Genomic DNA, 23683 nt, shown 5'->3' with positions numbered 1-23683 from the left:
GTAAACTAAATAATAAATTAAGCCACTTTGAAATCTGCCTCTTATTTGATATCATAATTATAGCATTTAACAAATTCTCATAACATGGGTTCGATGGTTTTATATGCGTGCGCGCACACACACACACACACATACACACACATGGGGGGAAACTATTCTTCATATTTTATTAACTGGACTTCAAAAGTTTAAAGATTAAAAGTAGTAATTTATTATAGCTTAACTCGATATATCTAAAAAACTGTAATTTTGATATTCAAAGCAATTCCTAAATGTCCCTAATATTTTAATTGTTTCTATGTTGCTAATCCTTATGGCACAGATTATGATTCTCATTTCAGAAGTATCCAGTCAGCACAATATTTGTTCAATAATATTTTTCCTGCCTTTTATTGTATATTTTTTGGTTTTTTAAATGGGAAAATAGGATAGCAGACTCAGTGCATTACTACAATAGCCATTTAACTGGTTTCAATGCCTTTTCTCATCAATCTGCATACCACAGCTTGAATGAGCTTCCAAAACTCCATGCCTCAAGTCCTTTTGCTTAAATTCCTTCTGAGAACCCAACTAACTTCCAGATGGTACGCACATACCTTGCATATAAAATCTTAATGATCTGGACACACCCATGTATTCTTCCAGTTCCATGCTACTGCATCTCCGTCCTTGTATCTCATTACCCCTTAATTCCTTCCTCACTCAGTGCTCTAGCCATACTGGACTCAGACTTCACAGACTACCCACTATTTTCCTCCTCTTGTCTCTGAGCTTTTATAAATCCAGTTCTGAGGAATAAGTAGGATATAATTAATGTGCAATCTCTTCCTGAAAGCATTCCCTATCTCCCAAAGCTGGGTTAGAAATACTCACCTCTGTGATAGTGCTTTTCACACTTGGTTTTAATTATTTGCCTACACTTGACTTTTTTCCAAAACTAGAAGAGAACAGGTACACACACACACACACACACACACACACACACACACAGACACGCGCGCGCGCACGCGGACTATATAAAATATCATTTAAACGTGAAACACAATCATGTGAAACATATAAAAGCAACTTCCTCTGAAGTCCATGGGGCTTTCTGGTCTTGAAACGAAAATTTGTGAGGGCCTAATATGTCTTTCCTATTGTGTTCTGTTGATCTCTTAAACACCTCCATTCATTCATTGATTAGTCTATCCCAGGTCTTTAATCCTTTCTCCTTCATGTCTCCAGTGTCTACTTAAATTATTGTTCTAAGGTCACACAACACTTTGACTGTTTAGTATCTAATTAATTCCTCCTTTAAACTTCTTCACATACTCCCATGACCAGTAAGTAGGATAAAGCAGCAATGCACAGTGTTGGAAAGCCAAACTGGTTTGAATCCCACCTCTGGCACTTAGCATCTGTGTGATTCCCATGACCAGTAAGTAGGATAAAGCAGCAATGCACAGTGTTGGAAAGCCAAACTGGTTTGAATCCCACCTCTGGCACTTAGCATCTGTGTGATTTGGACACACTACTTTACTGTTTTGTGCCTCAGTTTCCACATCTGTATAATGAGAATAACAAAAGGTATCTACCTATTAGAGTTTTTGTGAGAACTAAGTTGGTATTTGTAACAATGCCTTAGAACAGTGGCTGGGAAAACTATGCTTATGGTTTAAGACCTCCTGCTGTCTATTTTTGTATGGTACATGAAATAAGAACGTTTCTATATTTTTGCACGGTTGAAAAAAACTAAAAGAAGCATATTTTATGACACATGAAAATTACATGAAGTTTAAATTTCAGTCTCCACAAATAAGGTTTATATTGTAAATACAGCTACAGCCATTCATTTATATATTTTCCATAGCTGCTTTTGCACTACAAGGACAGAGCTCTGTAGCTGACAGAGACCGTGTGGTCCACAAAGGCTAAAATATCTACCATGTGGTTTTTTTAAGCTGAGTCTTGAATGATAGATTCATCAATGAAGAGGAAGGTGATAGAAATATCAAATATGACAGCACAGATACAAGACAGTACAGAGTTCAAGAAAATGGAACTAGTCATGTCCTGACAAGACATCAATACGGAATAAATTTAGATGTTCAAAGTCTCCTTGGGGGCATCATGGCTGCTGACGAGTTCTTGAGAAAAATCACATCTCTGCCATGAACACCCACAGCCACAAACTCCAAGTGAGACATCTACGCTAACTCCTATGTGCTCCCTCAACCCCAAATTTTATGGTCCAGCTGAAATAAACTTCTTTCAGCTTCTAAAATTTACTGTAGTCCCTTTGTTGGAGATTTTTTTCAATCCTTCATCAATTGACTAAGGATAGTTGAGTGGTTTTTTTCAACCCTAACTGTCAGTAGAATCTCCTGGCAAGCTTTTAAAACATATAGATGTCTGGGTTGGCACAGGGCCCAGGCATTCACATGTTTTAAACATTTCCCAGATGAGCCTAATGGGTAGCTGGGGTTGAAACCTGGTGAACTCAGACCTAATCAATCTTTTGATATCAACCTAGCCATGACTTTCTTCAGGAAATCATTTCTTATCCCTCCCAGGCTGGGTTATGTGACCCTTTCATATGATCCCAAGTGCCCCATATACCCCCTTGGTTAACTCCATGCTCTATTTTGTTTGTTTGCTTAATTATCTCATTTTCACTCTAGGCTGTGTGCTCTCATCCACAGTGTATGTCTAAATTATGGGTCTGATTTCCCTGTTACATACTTATGCCACTAATTTCTTTCTCTTTCTCTCTTTTTGCTAAGCTTGTAATTTATTGGTTAATGTCTGCCTCCCCTGATAGATTGTAAACCCTCTGACAGCAAACATCAGCACTATTGATGTTCACTGCAGTGTTCATAAATAACATAGCAGCTGACACACAATAAATAATCAAGAGAAATATGGTTAATGAATGAATGAATAAGTGAGTAAATGGGCAGCCACACACTGCCTCAGAGTTGAAGCTTCTTTCTTATTAGTCTCAGAAAAAAAGGGTTGAAAGTGGCCTTTACAAACAGCACCCTGAAGAGCTTGACAAGTCTGGTTGTTTCCATTTGATTCAGGTATGGCAAGAACACAGGTCTGAAGAGACCTTCCTAAAGTATGCTAGATGCTTTCCCCACTACTAGGGAGTCACTTATCCTCACCTTGTACCTCATATTACAGGTCATACCTGAAGCATATCATTATAGACAGAAATAAAAACAAAATAAAGCACAGAGTTATAAGTCATCTCCCACCCAGTTATGCAATGCTTTGCTGCTCTAGATAAGTATAAAATAACCAGGAGTGCTACTGTGTTTATGTAGTAGTGGGATGCAGGTCTGGGAAAAGAAAAAATGAGAGAGAAGTGACTGTTATAATTTAACTACTACCAACACCCTGTTATATTTCAAAATCATAAGAGTCCTTAATAAAGAATCTAAAATGTAGGATATGACAAGTGTATAAACGACAATTAACAACTCAGTGTCTGCAGTTGGAACAGCCCAACTTCTAACCCAAGTTTGGTATTTATTATTTGTATAACTTTGGATAAGCTACTTACTTCTCTAAGAGTTAGGTTTTTCAACTTAACCAAATTTTGAGAATTAAATGAGATAAGGCATTTTAATCTCTGAGGATAGTGTCTAAGCACTCAATAAAAATAATACCTGAAAGCACTATTTCATCAAAATTTTAACCTTTCTGAACATCTCTAACAGTCTCAGTGAGTGCCAACAGTGTTTTCCCAGAGCTATAATTCACTAGATTCCTGTCATCCATTTCCTCTGACTACCTTGGGAAATCTCTTTATAGTCAAGTAGAAGACTGAACAGTTTTCTGTCTCTAAAGATCCATTAGATATCATCCATGAAGATTATGCAATGCTTAGCAATCTCTCCAGCATGATTTTATGTTATTCTGAGGACATACAACCCCAGGAGGCTTCCTGGAACTTCGACAGCTTAAGCTGTCATGTTCACTGTTCCATTACCACCCTGTAGCACAACTTGACATTAATACACTGATATCATTGAAATTTTTTCCTTTTCAATAATTTTTTCTTTACATCTCATAGACATTGATATAACTATAGATTAACCCTGACATGTTATTTATTAACAGGTTTTTTAAAAACTAATATTTTATTGTCTTTCCTCTGATACTATTCCTTCATTTATTTCGAACCCACATATGCCACATACAAATCTTGTATTATAAACTAACATGACGTATTAGAAAATAAAACATATCGACCTAAATTCTCTCATATTTAAAAAGGTGTGAAAGCTCATCTTTAAATGCCTATATGGCACAAATAATGTCGATATAAATCACATAAGTGTCAGAAGTCTCTACACAACTATTTTTGGCTTAAATTACCAGACTTTTTGTCTGTATTTTGCGATCTAACCATTGTAGTCAAAACAAGTGCAAAATGGGAGAAATGAACTTGACTACATCAGTAAGTTGTAAGTATATAAGATTATATATATAATAAGTATATAAGTATATAAGATTATAGATATATAGTTTACATTAAATATTCCTGGGTATGGGAAGGTTTTAGACTATATTTTCCCCCAAGGGGTTCTATAATAAACTTAAATGTTTTGCCATTTTAAGCCTATGCTTAGAGTATATATTTTCCTACAGGAAAAAAAAGAATAAAATAAATATAAGCATCTCAAGGCTCAAGTTTTTGAGAAGCAGTCTCTTATGCTTCTTGGAAAAAAATCACTATTTGATATTCAAACAAAGAAAAACATCAAATTGAGAAAGACATGGACAAAGACAATATAAAACAGGAGCCTAGAGCATCTCTGGTGGCGCAGTGGTTTAGAGTCTGCCTGCCGATGCAGGGGACACGGGTTCGTACCCCGGTCCGCGAAGATCCTATATGCTGCAGAGCGGCTAGGCCCGTGAACCATGGCCGCTGAGCCTGCGCGTCCGGAGCCTGTGCTCCGCAACGGGAGAGGCCACAACAGTGAGAGGCCCGCGTACTGCAAAAAAACAAAACAGTAGCCTAGAGTTTTAGGAATTTTACAGTTAATTTTGCCAATCCAAATACCTACAAACCTATTGGTACTACCATTTCAGAAAATAAAAACTCAATGATCAAATGTAAATGTACTTCCTTACAGCTCCGTGAAAATACCAGTTTTTTTTGTTTTGTTTTTTTGGTTTTTTTTTTTTGCGGTAGGCGGGTCTCTCACTGTTGTGGTCTCTCGTTGCAGAGCACAGGCTCCAGACGCGCAGGCGCAGTGGCCATGGCTCACGGGCGGGCCAGCCGCTCCACGGCATGTGGGATCTTCCTAGACCGGGGCACGAACCTGTGTCCTCTGCACCGGCGGGTGGACTCCCAACCACTGCGCCACCAGGGAAGCCCTGTTTTGTTCTGTTTTCTGTTGTGTTTTTTTTTAAATCAGTTACACAGTGAAGTTCAAAATTGGAAAGATCAGGGGAAAAAAATACATAGTAAAATACTCTGAACTAATGGAAAAATATGACTCCCATCAAAATCAATTGTATTCACATCCAAATGTTCATGATTTATTCTAATTCTGACCTTTCTAGTGGTTAAAAGAAATCCACAAAACACAGAATCCCAGATTTAATGTTGATTAGGAATAATAAATAAATTTGCTTTGAATAGTAACATGTATTTACATTTTCTTGATAATATCTAATCTGTAATTGCTGTCTAGGTCTTCAGTTGGGAACATCTCCCCTTTACTTTCTAGGTAACTAAAAGTCCTGCCTCATGGCTCTGTTAAACCAGTAAAATAAAGTGCAAACTCCCATTACCATTTCTAGACTATAACCTCTTAAGACAACTGGATCAATGTGTATGGTGTCTATCAAATAAGTAAAATGCTTTACTGTGTGGACTTTGACTGTCATATTGACTATATCTAAATAGGTAAAATGAAATGAAAAGCCATGGGAATTATTTGGATAAATACGGCTTAGAAGCTGCCCCAAAAATTTAAGGCAATATTTGTACTCCAAAATTATCCAATTCTACATTATTTCTAAAGCCTTAAAATAAAATCTCAACCTTTAATTTAAATGTCATAACTTTTTATAAATGACAAATATTTGAATAGTACCAAGGAGAAAAATAAATCAGTGAATGAGTACAGGGAGGGTTAAGGAGACATGGATTTTAATATAAAATAAGAAAGACAGGAAAAGCCTCAATAAGAAGATGATGCTTGAGTAAATTCTAGAAAGGCATAAGATGTTCCTCTATCCTGATATTTTTACAGAATGGCATTGTAAGCAAAGGGAATAGTAAGTACAAAGAACCTGATAGGAGTTGACCCAAGATATTGGTGGAAATGCAAGGAGACAAATATATCTCCTGCAAAGGAAATAAAAGTGGTATAAGAGATGAGGTCAGAGAAGTAAGGGTGAGGGCATGTTGAAGGCAGCTTGTATAGGTCCTGTGGGATCTTCAACAAGCTTGGATTTTGTTCCAAATGAGATGGAAAACCATTGGCAGTTAAGGGGAGAGGAAGAACATCAACCAACTAATTTTTCAGAAGACTGTGGTTGCTGTGTTGAGAACAGACTCTAGGGGCACTAGAGTGGAATCAGAGAGCAGAGAAACAACTGTAGTCTTCTAGATGTAAAATTTTATTGATATTGTTTTCTTGGACTGAGATGAAGAACTTTGTGAGATTATGCATATATTCTGGGGACAGAGCAGATCAGAGTGGAGTATGAGAGAAAATGAGTCAAAGACGACTCCAAGTTTTTAGCTCAAACATCATGACTGATTGTGTTGCCATTAACTGAGATGGGGAAGACTGAGAGGAATGGATTTCAGGAGGAGAGTTCTGCAATTGTTATGGGCGTGCTAATTTTGAGATGACTTAATAATGCCATTGGAAATAGCTGAATAGACAGTTCAGTGAGTATATGAGTCTGAAGTTCAGGGGCAAGGTCTGGGATAAAAATAAAACTTTGGGAGTTGACAGCCTGTCAATATTATTTTAAACTATAACTAACTCAATTAATGATATGTTTTTTAAACTCTATTTGATATAACTTACCCTGAAAGAAATCATTATGACTTAAAAATGCTAAAAATGCTTATAATAAATATTTTATTCTCTCAAATAATCAAAATAGAAACCTTGGTCCAACATATTAATCTTCAGAAACAAAAATCACTATTTACACTTTATGTTCTAAAACATGCTATAATTTGTTTAATAATCAAAAAAATCACAGTTTAAGGTTTAAAAATGTTAGGCAACTTTGTCTCATAATAGACTTTATAAGTGTGTACATGCTTGCTTAACATACTCCTTTATAAAATAAGATTATTCATTCATATATTTTTCAACTTTATAAAGGCCATAACTCCATATCAAGTGTGACTTAACTGTACTAATTATCATTGAGAACCCCAGGTGACTTTACAGTGGGTTGGCTATTCCAGAAAAAGCTGCATCGCTCTCTACTTCCCTGGTTATTTGTCAGAGGATCCAATAGTTGCAACCAATTGGAACCACCTAGTAAGTACAGATATCAAAGTAGGCACTGACCATGCCATCTTCGCAGCCTCCCTGGACTTTTAAATTAGTCACATGAATCCATTCTATCCAGAAAAATATACCCATATGGTCTTGTGTTATGTGGCCCTGCCCGCATCCCCAACTCCAGCACTCTCCTAGTAACACACGTACTCCATGAGAATGGAGGCTTGCAAACCATCTTTGTAGTCCTGGCATCTAACATAGTGACTGCACATAGAAGAGAGTCATTTAATTTTCTCAGTTATTAAACAACCTCAATCTTGAACTTTCTCATATCACAAAAAGCATATATGAACTGAAAGTCGAAAGCAGAAATAGTATCACAACTCTGAGAATGGTGAGGGAAGAACAAACACCATTTGAGAGTGGGATATTTGAAAAGTATGGCATTTCTGATTTATAAGTGGTCACAGCTATTAAAATATGTTTATTATAAAACTAAAATTATATTTTCATTACAACAACTTGACTTTAATGTTGAGAAGAGCAATATTTGTTGGCATTTAGTTTATCACATGCTATGGAGAGGAGGATTTTTTTAAAAAGCATTATCAATATCATAATCAGTTGATCTATTTAAATCAGTTTTTTGCAGAGCCACTTCTGTCTGGCAATAAGGTATGTATCAACTGATTTCCACATAGCAGATAACCTTTCACTTGACTTCCAGTACCCTGTTACACAAGCTAGGCACATCCTTATCTTTGTATAAATTTATTTCCTACTACAGAAGGTTCATGAACCCTTGGTTGTGCATCAAAATTATATGTAGAGACTTATAAAGCAGCTGTGCTTGGATTCTGCACAAAATCTACTCAATTAATATCTATAGGGATGTAACTGAAAATGATTGTGATATCAAGCCAGGACTGAGTACACCTGTCTTCTTGACTTTAGTGACACTGTCTTGCTTATGAGTTCATTAATTCATTCAATGAATATTTACTGGCCATCTATTATGATCTAGGTATGGTGCTAAACCTAGATGCCAGAAATTTTTACATAGATGAAAAAGATGCAGTCCCTGCTTTCATTTTAGCATCAAAAATATTCTATGATAAGTATTCAAGTTGGAGTTAGTACAGTGTGCTTTAGGATGTTATACAAGGTCAATTATCCTAGTCTTCATGGTTAAGGAGAGGTATTCCTAGAGGAGATAATATCTAAGTTCTGTGTAAAAAACAATGCTAAGCAGATTGAGAGAGTGTTCAGGGTGAAGATCATAGCTTGCTTGGAGGAAAAACAGAGAGTGCTATTTTCAGGAAATCACAATAGTATCGCAAAAATTTGTTCAATATACTTCTGTAGACACTGGCAATAACTGATCTACATAATCCTATATCCCATCTCAGATCATCAATTAGGTTATTAAAGAGCAATTCATTAGAGCTGCAATCAACACCTTTACCTCTTTCAACAAAAATTTTCCAAATGTTTACTATGTGTTAAGTTCCGATCTATGTGCTTAAGACACACTAAATTAAGCAGATAAAGACATCCATCCTAATGATTTTAGTGGAACTAAAACATACAATGGATAGGAATAGAATATTAAAAACATAATTTTCATCAAAAACAATTCTACACCTACAGACTATTAACCTTATTAAGCCCTTGAAATTTTACATACTCCTTGCTTAAAGATGGTACTTCCTAATATCATAATTACATGTGGAATATACAAACTGCTCTCTAAAAGAACTAGTTTAGTAAAATAATCATAAAGCAATAAATATAGATAGGCTAACCTTCCTAATAGTCATTAAGCAAAATCAGACAATCCTTAATAGGATGCAAAACTGAAATAAAGGTTTCAAAAATGAATATATGAGAGGAAATTTCCCAATTATTACTTTTACAAATTGAAATCATGTAGACAAATGAAATGATGATTTATGTTGCTGTCAAAGCAAAAACACGACTTCATGTGGTATATTTCTCGATCAGATTCCTATGTTAAAGCAAACTACAGTTTTAGAGGTAATATGGTCAATCAAGAGCTTCAAATATTTAAAGATATCTTTGGAGAGAATGTGCAAAACTATTTTCCAGATGAAGAAAGCTAGAAAGAAGTCGCAACTCATTCACTTTCAGAGAATGAGTAAAAAAAGGGGGGGGAGGAGAGATCTAATTACTGCTAACAACATGACATGAGGAGGTCACTTCACACCACTCCAAGTTAACTAGGTTTTAACCTTGTTCCAGTCTGCTGAGCCAAGTAAGAAGACAATTTGTAATCTAAATAGTGACTATATCATATCCTGTGCATTCTGGCATGTTGGTAGACACCAGGGGAAGAAATAAAACTAAATCACAGTCATTACCCTCCAGCAACTCCTAGAGAAAGGCTAACATATAAATGAGAAATTTTTAAAATAATTATAATGTGTGTGTGCATGTTTGTTTGTTTGTTTGTTTGCAAACCATGTATCTTTCAGTTACATTCTCCCAGTTGATTACATTCCAAACAGCTTTTAGATAATCAGATCTGACACTTTTATACTGAAGGTAGTAAGCATACTACCATACCAATCCCCCAAAGTGGAAAAGACCTGTTCTTCCTTGTAATGGATCCTGATTAGAACAGGCAGCAATTTGTAAGTGTCCTTGTAACTTAATGAAACCAGGCCAACCCCAATCTGAACCTTGAATGCCAAGAGATACAGCTGTCAACTTCTCCTTCAATCAGTCAAAGGAAATAAAGTAACATTTACTAGCTTCCATCCACTCCCCTTTGGGTTCTCCACCATCATTAGGGCTGAAGTTTGTCCCTAAAATGGGAAGGGTGACAGGTCCCCCAACACTGAACTTTAGTGCAGGCTGAAGAGCTACCTGAATTATAACATCATCTTTAATGACAGTCTATTTATATTTTTCCTTGGTGGCATTCAAGTTATTCACACAATTTACGATATTCACTATGGTGCAGCTGCATGATTTGTGCATTAATGTTAGGCCCCAGGGCACCATAATCATAAGCAAAGTCACAAAGGCTGTGTAAAAGCATTAATAATACACAGTAAACATGGGCAAGTGATCAAAAGCAAGGTCTCTGGAGCATGATTGCCTCGGTTCAAATCCCAGGTCTATCACATAGTAGTTGTATGGTCTTAAGCAAGATAATTAACTTCTGTGGCTTCTCTGGTGGCGCAGTGGTTGAGAGTCCGCCTGCCGATGCAGGGGACGTGGGTTCGTGTCCCGGTCCGGGAAGATCCCACATACCGCTGAGCGGCTGGGCCCATGAGCCATGGCCACTGAGCCTGCGTGTCTGGAGCTTGTGCTCTGCAGCGGGAGAGGCCACAACAGTGAGAGGCCCGCGTACCGCAAAAAAAAAAAAAAAAAAAAAAGATAATTAACTTCTCTGTTTTTCAATTTCCTTACGGGTAAAATGGAGATTTTAGTATTAGCTTACTTCCAGGACAATTGTCAGAATGAAATGATATTTTATACAAAAAGTGCTTACAACGGGACCTGGTACATAATGGGCATGCATTCAGTGTGAGAGCTTGTTATTATATCTGCCTGGAGTATGAAGCTTGAGCTAAATCTTGAAGTATGAGAAGGCATCTGTGAGATGGATGAGAAGGAAACATACATTCTAGGTACAAAGAATAGTGTGTTCAAAGATAGGGGAGAATATGGGCAAGAGGTTCAACATGCCTCAACAAGTGCAGGGTGAATGGGAGTGGGGTGGCAGCAGGTGGAAAAAGGCTGATCCTGAGCCTGGACGTACACAAGGGCCACATCCTGAAGGGCACTCTACACCACGCTAGGCCATTCGGACAACATTTTTGTCTTCAAAACCAGTGAAGTATTTTGAAGATTCATCAGCGTTCAAAGAGTGACAGCAAGTAGTAGGTTGTCCTCCACAATTAGTCTAAAAAGAGAATTAAGGGCAAACACCACTCTAATATTTATGGCTCGTTCTCTGCAGAGCTATCCAAGAGCACAAAGTAGGAAAGTGCGCTAGAGCTTCTTATTAGTTTTGTCAGGAATTTCAGCTACTGCTCTTTCTGGCAGGCATCCTTTCGGGAAGTTGTTTGTGAAAATCTGAGGAAGGAAAACCAACCACCTCATACCATCTAAGGTTCGCTCGTTTAAGCCCGGATGTGAGTTTACCAGTCAGACAGAGGAAGGAAGCTTCCACTGACACCCTATGCGCTCAAGTTCTATGAATAGGGACCTTCATTTGCCTGTACAGTACAGGGCCATTCAAGAGCAATTAAATTTGGTTAAAATAAGAAAGAAATGCTTTTTAAGGAAAAAAAAGAAGGTTTGAGGGAATTGCAAAAGTTGATTGTGCTAAAGCACTTTTACACAGGTTTGTTTTAGTTCTCAATTGTCAAGTCGTATTTAAGCTGGTCTCTTACTCTGAAATATGATAACCTTTCTTTTCTCTGAGTTCTTTCTCCTAAATTAATAGCACTGTCTCTAATTCCATGCGCAGCAAGCAAAGAGTTTATTTTACCAGATAACAGTAGGTCTGGTGATCAGCCAATGTCTAAAGAACCACTAGCCAAGTCAGTAGTAAGCCAAAGACTGCAACTGATAGATACTACTCACTAAATCACTTTAAAATTGACTTTCATCTTCTCTACCAGATAGTATTATTCATGTTGAGTTCTGACACTACTGAAAGTAGAAAAAAACCCCAAGATTATCTATAAAAATAAAATCATATTAGGGTTTTGAAAGGAGAAATAAATATATTAGATGCATTAGAATATAGAAGGCAGTTAAATGAAAAACAAAACCCCTTAGTTTCTGAATTAAATTGCAAAATAAATGAGTAGAAAAAGTCCAAATTTAGGAAATTTTTTATAGTATACTTTTAGTATATCTGAAAACTGAATTTAAAATGGACTCTTCAGTGAGACAACTTAGGGAGCGCTGCAACTTTTTATAGCACCTGTGCATACCTCTCTTTCTTCTTTGCTAAGGAACAAAACTTCAACAGACAAAAAAATGTTTGGTTTCCTCTCACCACACCCAGCTCAGGCCACATTTCCCCACTATTAAATGAAGGAAATGGAAGAGTAAAAGCAGAAATGCAAATCAGCCCTCAGCTCCCACTCTGCAATTGCCCTGAATTCCTAATGATCACAGACCAACTGCACTTAATTATTTCTCCAAAGGTAGACGGGAAAGGAAAGTGTATTTAGGATACAATACGATTCTGGCTTTCAAATACTTAAATACCATCACTAAAAATTATATAAAATGATAGGACTGGCTCGATATTTATAAAACCCTATACTTATATAAACTGTTAGAGTTAGCCATGAGTATAAATATTAACTTCCATAGTTTCTTCTTCAGGACCCTAAGGACATATACTGCATTTCCCAAAAGAGAGGAAAAAACTTCATTTGGTTGAAATACTAGCTCTACCATAGTGGTTGCCAGCACAACATATCATGGTAGCCCATTAAGAGGGAGTACTTCCCTATAAATTAACTGTCCATTTATTCCTGAAGTAAAAGGTATTTATGTGATTTCAGACACTTTGACAATCCAAAAGAAAAATCTGAATTAGAATTTGCACTACTAAGTGCTCTCTTATTTTTTACCAAAGTTGACCACTTGTTTGGAAAAAATTATCTATTAAACAAATAACCCATATTAAGTAAAAAGTAATTTATTGTCTGACTTATTAATAAAAGCCAGACTATTATATATAATATATATCACCCAATCAATCTAAAATTAACATGAAAAGCATAGAAATTTGACACTATTTGCCTTATTTGAAATAAATATATAATTTTCTTAGCTTCTTGAAAATTCAAAGCTGTACTGGGTCCTCCATTAATAACTTTAGAGAGGATAAAAAACTATGTTCTTAATTCAGCAAGATATGTATACAAAAAATATTTTACAAAGTGTTGTGCTTTCTACTTTGATACAGATAATCTTATAGAATCACATAATTAGGTATATTAACATTACAAATTACCTATCTCCAAACTTGAGACTTTGAGGAATTTTTAAATGCTTTCTATAATTTCCTGTTTTTCTTTAAATCAGTCATTTTCACTTAATCTATCTTTTCACTAATTTAAACTCCAGCATGTACATTTAAGTAATATTTGGTCATTCCATATTCTATAAATACATATACATTAAGTAATAATTGTTTATTCCATTGTCTCAGACTACTGTTATTTAAAGATATTTTTATCACTATTGCAAATCTTCACCTTACTCATTAGAAAAACCTTGACTATTATAAGAATATATTTTTTTGAGAAAGAGGACTCAGCTAATAAATTTTCTGTGCCTTAGTTTCCTCGTTAGTAAAGTGAGAAGGTAGTATACAGATGCAATTTTTATAAGAATTTCTATCTCAAGCATTCTCTTTCAAAAATCTAAACACGTTTTCTTCCTTTGAAAAGATTCAGCTTTTTATTACACACTCTCACCCAAGCTTGATTCAAGTCCATTCATTATCATTACATAGGTAGTACTTCTATATATTAACCAGAGTGAAGAGAAATTTGTCTCAGAAAAGAAGAAAAATTTTAGAAAAGAAAGGTGATTACTTAGGTTTTTTGTAAGAAATCCTATCCACAAATATGAAAAGAGGCTCCTATTTGCCTTGCTATATTTTAGTGATAACTTGAATAATGTGCTCCTTCAACTTTAGTCACAAATTGAGGCAAATACAGAAGCTAAAAATTAATTAAATAAATCATAAGCAATCATACTATCTAGGTATATACATTTCTTGTTTTTCAACTTCATAACTATTTAAAACTCTGAGAGTACCTCTTATAGAGTGATTTTTATAAAGTAGATTCTAGTTAAGTATTAATTATAAAGTGAATTGTCACATTAAGATATTGATAAAATTAATTTCAAAACTAATAGACAATTTTGTGAAAGTGTCTATAATTAGCTGAATATATATGTGTCACTTAAGCTAAGGTTATCTGTATAAAAGATTCAGGAAGATGCTTCTCATAAGATACCTATTTTTCTTTATTGTTTATTACAGGCTTTGTCCATTTTGATTTAAAAAACAAATGGAAAGGCAATATTAATAATCATAGAAGACATTGCATTTGTCATCAGAAGCATATCTGATCTTTTAACTGATTTCTGATTAAGTAATCACAGGGACAAACTTGATCTCTTTGCAAAGTTGGATTAGCACATACTCTGGAAGCCAGCACCATTTCACCTGCTGATCCCAGGCACTCAAAACACTCCAGCAGGGCTCACTACCAATTGCTGACAAGCTTTGAAAGTTCTTCATAAAATTAATCAACTTTTTGCAAGGCACATTACTGGCTCAACCACCAAAGGTTGAATACCATCTTAATTAGTGAAAAATGATTCAATTAGATTTTTTTTTCCCTTCGTACTCAATTTATCTTAACTTCTTTAAAAACCGCTTAAAGCCATCTATCTTAAAACTCTCTATCTTAACACAATCACAGGCTATAGTCACTATAAATTCCAGGTAAATCTCAGGTTCTACCTATAATAAGTAATGAATTAATTGAAAATGAAATTAATAAATTTATGAGATAAAACATTTATATTAACCATAAGCAAATATATGAATCATGAAATTGAAGTTAATGCAAATAAATATATTATAAAAAATAATGCTTACTCTTTTATGCTAAATCATAATAAATACTAAAATTTTAAATAAGTAAGTTAAAGATTACCAAGTTACAGAGTTTGGATTTGCAAGGTAAAATAATATAACTCTGTGTTTGTTCATAAATTTTCTTTTAATTCATTCACTCCAAGAACTTTTCTCTGTAAGATTAGATGTTTCAGGATCCTAACTACACATTTTTAGAATCCAATTTATTATGACTCAAAACTTTTTAAGGCTTTAGTGTTTTTAATCCAAGAAATAAAAATTTTAGATGAAAATAGGCTGTTTTAAATTATCTTTTGGTTTAGCAACCAAATCACACCAGTGTGCCTCAGTGAAATCAATAAATTATAGTATAATGCTAGTACATAATACCTTATTTAGGAACTTATTCATTGTTACATCAATTGCAAATCTGAAGGCTAGTATGAGAGCTAGACATTGAGTTTATTTTCCCCTTGTGATATGATTCAGGCTAGTGTTTCCGTTTTAAGCATTAATAAATAATATACTATTTCCTTTTTGAAGTTCATTAAGGGCCAAAGAATGACTACAAGAGTAGGTTTAAAATGTGTAGCTTCCCACTAAGCAATAAGCACCTAGTAACTTGGTGAAACAAATACCAAATCTTACAATATGAAGATCCAAATAACCATAAAACTTTCGAGACATTTCTTCAAAAATGACAAACAGAAACAACATATTATCCTTAAAGTTCGCTCTTTCTCACATTAGATGGCTTTATAATAATAGAGAAGGTTCTTCTTCCACCATTTATTTGATGTGGTACTGAGATGTTTGTTTAAAAGGGTTTTAGGTATGCAGCTACATTTAAATGAAAAAATTATGCATCACAAGTGTAGAAATTTGATCTTTCTGATCTCCTTAGAGCTTTAAGGAAGTCCCAGTGTGGAAATGAAACATCTTCAGTGAAATAACCCCTGAATGCCTATGATAACGTCTCTTGAGTTTATAGTGCATCTGTCTTCACTGAAGAAAGTCTTAGAAAGTCTTAGAAAGTCTTAAAAAAAAAAAATAGCTGCCACTATGATACTTTTTCCTACGTTTGAACAAAAGAAATAGCTGAAAAAGCTCAAAAAGAAACAGCATATCTGTTCTTCCTTAATCGAGTGTCCTTTTTCAGCATCACTGTATATCCTTAGAAGGATTTTAAGAGGCCTCATTTACTAACACAGTTGCTTGAATTCCAAATAATAAAACCAGCAGAGGGCAGACCTGCTGACAGAACTGACCAATCCAGCTGGTGACCAGGTACCAAAGGTAAAATACAAATTTTTGATGGATTCCACTTTCAAGACTCTACTATTTATCTTTTAAAATGTAGAAATGAATGAATCCACGTAATTAGCATAACTTACTTCAAAATTCAAATATAGTCCTAATGAGGCTCTGACTGTATTCTCCAGGTAAAGTCACAGAGGAATAATCCACCACTGCCCGCTACTCAGGAAGGTGAACATCACAAAGTGTGGGGAAGAAATACAGACCTGGTTTCGCAGAGTTCGGCCTCCGGGAGCGCTAACTCCCATTAGGGAGAACTCAGATCTTGGCACCCACAGGGTCAGACTCAGGTTTCCTCTAAAGCCTGCACATTTGGGGTTGACAGTTTCTTTCTCCCTCAGCCAATCATCGCCACCCTCCTTCTTACCCCCCCACTTCTCTGCGCACTCCTGACAAAGCTTGCTTTTTTACTCTAAGCTGTTTGGGCTCCCTTAACTCCAAAGGAGTCCTCCCGCCAGCCGTGTCTACAGCACCTAACGGACCGCTTCAGCCAGATGCCTTTGCGGGAAAGGGCGGGGGAAGGGGAGGGAGGAGGCGGAGGGGAGGAGTGAAGTCGCTCTCCCTCCTTGGGTACTGACAGGGCTGCAGTCTCCCGAGCAGGTCTGGTCATTGAATATTTGGTGGTGCCACGTAGGAACTTTTCCTTACCTCTCTCCTCCCATCCCACCCCACGCCCCCTCCCCTTCCCTCCAATCCCTATTCCTCCACCCCCACCCCATTTGCTTGGCGAGTTTCATCATTCTCCAAGAGAGCTGCACGTCCAACCTGCAAGAAGAAGTTGGGGGTGGGAGGGGTCACAGGAGGAGGAGGGGGCTGAAATCCCGGGAAAAAAGTGCTTCCTATCTTTATCTATTTCTTATAATCTCCCATTTTTTCCTCTTAACATCTCCTCAAAATGCCACACACACACACACACACACACACACACACACACACACACACACACACACACACAGTGTTCTCAGTCTTCAAGATTCAGGCCCCCTGCTTCCTCTCATATCCCTAAAAGTAAAACAGCTTGAGAACTTCATCAAGGTTCATTTTATACACTTTCTCTGTATTTTCTCCTCAGCTCACCTTTAAAAAAGCATTTCCATTAGTTAGAATCTGAAGAAACCAGAATATGTGTTCAAAGGGCAGTCTAAGGACTGTTCCTCAAACAAAAGCTTTGTACAACTGCCCTTGTGTTCAAGGTAATACTTTTCCTCTTTTCAAAGCCCCTGGAAAGTGGTGAAGGGCATTTCAGCAGGCTCTGTGCCTGACAGATCTTTTTTTCCTGCTACCTCTTCTCCCATTACTGTCCCGCCTACATCCATCTCTCTCTCCAGTCTTCACTTCCAACCTGATGGCAGCTACAATCTGGATTTAAGAGAATTGCTTCTTTGGGTGGGGGGGAGGCGGGTTGGAAGAAGGAAGGGGGGAGGGGCACAGAATGAGAAAGACAGCAATCTCCCACCTCCCCAAAACCATTTTTTCTTACCTCCTCTGACCTCTCTAGCCTGGAAGAGGAAAGTCAGTGCGAGAGTTGTTATGGTGAAATCCCAGAGCCACTGTTTCGTTTTCCACCTAGAGGACCACCGCTCCATCTCCGAGCCCCGCACTCACAACTGTGAGCTCAACCCACGAAAACGCGACTGCAGACCAACTCCCTTCCAAGGTATCGTCGGGGATGTTTGCTACACAGCCATTGGAGAGGGAGAGGGGGAAAAAGTCAAAGGGCTTTTTCTTTAAATTTGATGGTTTGCTTCCTTCCTGTCTCTTGCCCCCTCCTCTCCCTCTCGGTCGGCCCCGCTGGTCGGGACCCTCCGATCCGTCCTCTGCGGGGCCCTGCCTTCAGAGTGAAGGCAGATGAGGGGCTTCAACCAAAAATCTGTGAGGACTGCGTGCCCCTAAAGGCTTCATGCCGTCTGTGGGCCGGACGAGAGGCTCTGGGCAGCCCCCTCCTCCGCCCACTCCCCTCCGGCGCCCCCCTTACCCCGGGCGAAACTGACAAGCCCGCTGAAGGTCAGACCCAATCACACGCCTCGCGGGCAGCCCCGAGCCCGCCCCCCTCTCTTTTGCCCAAGAATCAGGTCTCCCTGCAAGCCCAGCCCACCAACCACCCCCCTCCCCATCTCTCCACTCCTCCCCTCCCTCTTCTCCTACCCAAATCCCCGAGAAGAAATGGGAGGGAGTTACGGGGGACGCGTGCTTGGCTCCAGCACTTTGGGAATGAAAGGAATTGCAGGAGAGCCCCGGAGTCCACAGAGTTTTCAAGGAGCTTCTGTATTCAATAAAAACAGCTACTTGTCTTCTTGCACCCGTCTGTTAGCCTCTCGTTCGTCGGCGGGGGAGGGGAGGAGCCCAGCGTCTGATCCGCCACACCGCTGGAGTTCTGGGCTGCCAGCCGTAACCTTATCCTTGTGCAAAAGTCTGCTTCTTATAGCAGTCGTGGAACCAGCGGACTCATTGCTTTGCCTGCTCCGAAAAGAATTTTTAATACTTTTTTTAAACCGGGAACTAAAAGAAAGGGATGAAGGTGAGATGGAGGGACCCAAGAGGTCAAAACCCATGATCTTATAGGGAAGCTCTCCGTCGAGGTCTGAAACTGACAGGTTTCTCTCTTGAATGTTTAAATTCTACGCTAGCTTCATTCAGAGGCTTGTCTCTTAAATAGCTGAACTGTACTCTGAGGCGGGAGGAGAAGGAAATGTATGGGAGCTGACATTAAGGGGGTGAGTAATTGAATTTTCCAGCTGATTCCGTCCTGAACCCGGATGAGGGGGCAGAGGGGGAGGAGAAAAGACAGGGAAAGCAACTCACAGAGATCTCCAAGCGTCTAGGCCCACAGCTCCTCATAAAGGGCCTCAGGAGCTGAAAATATGGTCACTCCACAGTGAAAATAATAAGAAGGGGGCAGGTTTCTAAATTCCTTCTACTCACCCCTCCTCAAAGTAATCCACTTAAACCTGGAGTATCGATTCTCTGGTCATTTTTTCCACGTTTAAATTATTCCCTCTTATGGGCTCCTTTTTGTTCCTTAATATTTCTTAAGACGTTTCTCAAAAATTTTCTGGAACAGAGCCAAACAAGGTGCCAGCATACATTAGCCATTCAATAGAGATGTGCTGAGTGAATGAATACATTTTCCTGTTGGTAAAGACTGGAAGCTTTGGCCAGGACCTATGCTGAGTATTTAAGATATTTCATGGCTTAAGGATTCTCAACTAAGTTTATGAGGTGCATATGTCCACTAATTTTTAGAAATCTAATTTTCTATTAGATACCAAAATATACCTCATGACCCATGAGATTAATCAGATATTCTAGCTATGTGGTTTAAGAGTTGGAAGGAAGCTGTTCAGAGACTATACTGAGGCCCAAGATGGAATTGTATAAGGACATGTATAAGAGGCATGTAAAATGAGGAAAGCAACTAAAAAATACTTTCAACAAGACTGTCACTCTCTGTGACAAAGAACCATTCCCACATCAAGAAATTTACCTCTTAGATAATAGGTAAAAAAATACTTTGTATTAATAATGTTGCTTGCGGAATGTTTGAGATGTCTTATATCAGCTGCAGAGAAATACCACCAAATAGTTTTTCTGATTATAACCTCAAATTGTTAATATAATTTAATAAAATAATTAAATATCACACTGTGTTTGAATTTGAAATGTATAATTAAAAATTAAGAACCTTAAGGTAAAAATATACCTAAATTTATCACCTTCATTATCCTTCATCTTCTCAAAGTGAAAAATTTGTGTGAATTTTCAGTTAACACAATTTTTTGAAATCTGAATTTTTTGTCCAATTCTTGGTATATTTTTAAACTTATTTCCTAGGTCTTCTTTTAAATGTAAAACAGTGAAATGAATACAAAGTTTAGAAACACATTATTTATGAAGCTACCAGAATCCTAAATCAACTCAAGAGCTAGAGAGAGTTACAGTGCTTGCAGCAACATGTAGAAATGGTGTTCCAAACTGTTTCTCAGTAACTCTCTGGATTTATAGAGAATTCCATAGCCTGATGCTGTTCTAGGAGGTGAGAAATGTTGCAGTCAGTCTAGCAAGCCCCACCTTCTGGTCACATCTCAGGCCTTCTCAGTGCGGTGAATGGGTCCTTTCAGGCAAAGTGGCTTGGGTGAATAGAGTTATTACTACCTTATGCTCTCTGTATTCTGTGGTCTGAATTCTTCTGGCCACTACCCAGAGGGACATAACCTGGGTCTGAATTAATGCTCTGGAAGGAAATATAGTGGATTCATAGTACGGAATAGTTAATAATGCCTAACCCCTCTAGCCTATAGCTAGCTGCCAGGTTAAGAACCTCCTAGGAACTTGCCCATGGATTTGCAGGAGGTGGAGTCAACAGGAGGAAGTATAATGCTAAATAGTAAAGTGCGTAAAGGGAAGCTAGAAGAGACCCACCTCACTACCTTCAACTTCACAGGGGATGACTTCCAGGGACGTTGTTTCCTAGGCCATCTTTCAGCCAGTCCTTGCTAACTGTTATTTAGAGCTTCCAAAATGTAATAGAATGTGACAATTTTCTTGACATATGTCTTTTATTTGGAGCACAATTAGCTGTAGGACATTTCCTATCTTGTTATATTTATTCAGCTTTGTAGAATTTGCTTTCATCACAAGTCTTTCAAAAACAAGATGAAAACAGTTTAGAGAAAAAATAGTCACATCCTTTGTGGCAGTATTTTAGATTGACCACTTGTCCATATTGGCTTGTCTGGGAAATTTAGAGAGTAATTTGATAATTGATTAGAGGTCATATTAGGGGAACTTAAATGTTCTAGACAATCTTCAGAGTTCACAGAGCTTTATTAAACATTGTGTAATGCTCATAACTCTCCCTTAATATTGTCAAAAATCCCTAGGAATGAGGGGATGCAGATTCAGAAGCAATGTTTTAAATATTGAGACCTCAATAACCAAACTGGAACTAAAGAAACCTTGTCCATAGCTAGATGTCCCTAATGCAAACAGTAATAGAGTATTTGAGGTAGAGGGAACTCTACACTAAGACTTAAATTACTACAGGTAGAATTAGGTGAAAGAAGTAGAATTTTGAAAAGATGCATCATCTTTGAAATGATTTGGTATTCACAACAGAAAGGGAGAAAGAGAGAGAGAGAGAAGATATATATATATTTATGAACATTTTCTCCAAATACTGTGCAATAACTAAAACCATCAAATTTGACTTATTGAATGAGAAATTATTATGGGGGTGGGAAACTCTTGCACATATCAGAAATACTTAAAATGTTTAAAAGAAAATTGCTGTTGAATGTAATCCCTCTCTTACTGTGCCTAATAGTTTGTCTTTCTTGCCCTTTTCTGAACTTTAGGTCAATTATTTTAAGAAAGAAATGACTAAGCAGTTTGACATTTATTTTACAGCTTTTTTTTTTCTAATACATGAGTGGCTAAAAAATATTTTCTGTTTTAAAGTGGAGTTGGTCCCTCTTACCTCACAGATGGACCATTGTATTATAGAAAGTTGGGGGGTGGGGAAGGGATAGAGAAGTTTATTTTCATAGTCAGCCTAGCTCACAATTACCCCACAGTGATGATTGGGTATTTTTCTGCACATTTACTGTGAAATAACATACAGAACTTGAGAGGAATCTAAATTTAGTGCAATTTTAATGATAAAACAATCTTCAAATGAAAAGTTTGGTCTGTTAGGGTGTTGAAGGAGTCAATTCAGAGATGACAGACCCATGCTGTTTAAAAGAACTTAACGTAAAATCAAATCTAAATGAACCCCAAACAAGCAAGACCTATTGCCTTATACATTCATGTACATCTCTCTTAAAAATATCCTTTAGTTAGCTATATTCACAGGAAGCTATCATAGTTCTTTTTCATAATTATCCAAACATAGAAGAGAGGAACAGAGAACAGAATGACTCAGGGCAAAACCTTAAATATTTGTTGGACCTTTGTCAAGATATTTTTACTCTCTGTTATCTTTTTTCTTCTTAATTGAATGGATTTGGCATTTACGAAGCTCCTGTGTGTCAGCAAATATTAAACAAGACTTTCTACAAAGTGTTATAGGAAACATCAACATCTCTATCAATAGAAGAAGAAGATGGGATTTTTTTTTAACATCTTTATTGGAGTATAATTGCTTTACAATGGTGTGTTAGTTTCTGCTTTATAACAAAGTGAATCAGTTATACATATACGTATATCCCCATAGCTCTTCCCTCTTACATCTCCCTCCCTCCCACGCTCCTTATCCCACCCTTCTAGGTGGTCACAAAGCACAGAGATGATCTCCCTGTGCTATGCGGCTGCTTCCCACTAGCCATCTATTTTACATTTGGTAGTATATATAAGTCCATGTCACTCTCTCACTTCATCCCAGCTTACCCTTCCCCCTCCTCATGTTCTCAAGTCCATTCTCTAGTAGGTCTGCATCTTTATTCCTGTCTTGCACCTAGGTTCTTCATGAACTTTTTTTTTCTTAGATTTCATATATATGTGTTAGCATACAATATTTGTTTTTTCTCTTTCTGACCTACTTCACTCTGTATGACAGACTATAGGTCCATCCACCTCACTACAAATAACTCAATTTCGTTTCTTTATATGGCTGAGTAATATTCCATTGTATATACGTGCCACATCTTCTTTATCCATTCATCTGTTAATGGACACTTAGGTTGCTTCCATGTCCTGGCTATTGTAAACAGAGCTGAAATGAACATTGTGGTACATGACTGTTTTTGAATTATGGTTTTGTCAGCATATATGCCCAGTAGTGGCATTGCTGGGTCATATGGTAATTCTATTTTTAGTTTTTTGAGGAACCTCCATACTGTTCTCCATAGTGGCTGTATCAATTTATATTCCCACCAACAGTGCAAGACGTTTCCCTTTTCTCCACAATCCCTCCAGCATTTATTGTTTGTAGAGATTTTGATGACGATTCTGACTGGTGTGAGGTGATACCTCATTGTTGTTTTGATTTTCACTTCTCTAATGATTAGTAATGTTGAGCATACTTTCACGTGTTTGTTGGCAATCTGTATATCTTCTTTGGATAAATGTCTATTTAGGTCTTCTGCCCATTTTTGGATTAGGTTGTTTGCTTTTATGATATTGAGCTGCATGAGCTGCTTGTAAATTTTGGAGATTAATCCTTTGTCAGTTGCTTTTTTTGCAAATATTTTCTCCCATTCTGAGGGTTGTCTTTTCGTCTTGTTTATGGTTT

General features: G+C 37.3%; 1 protein-coding gene and 1 pseudogene across 5 annotated transcripts in view; both read right to left on the bottom strand.

Annotated features, from left to right (window-relative positions):
* Positions 1–18038, bottom strand: part of COL11A1 (collagen type XI alpha 1 chain) — a gene marked incomplete at both ends in the record, with an annotated part of 195096 nt that extends 177058 nt beyond the window's left edge. For all 4 annotated transcript variants that reach the window (XM_082832567.1, XM_082832570.1, XM_082832568.1 and 1 more), the window contains one exon: positions 17933–18038. In XM_082832567.1, the coding sequence (XP_082688693.1) occupies positions 17933–18038 (106 nt within the window). The remainder of the gene's footprint in view (positions 1–17932) is intronic.
* LOC309958102 (superoxide dismutase [Mn], mitochondrial-like) lies at positions 9915–10542 on the bottom strand (annotated as a pseudogene). The gene has a single exon. The product of its transcript is annotated as a superoxide dismutase [Mn], mitochondrial-like (transcript).
* Positions 18039–23683: the final 5645 nt, after the last annotated feature.

Source organism: Leucopleurus acutus (genome assembly GCF_964270905.1).
Source record: "Leucopleurus acutus genome assembly, chromosome: 2".
NCBI classification, from domain to species: Eukaryota; Metazoa; Chordata; class Mammalia; order Artiodactyla; family Delphinidae; genus Leucopleurus; species Leucopleurus acutus.
The sequence above is the reverse complement of the archived record's forward strand: the minus strand, read 5'-3'. Positions and strand labels throughout refer to the sequence as shown.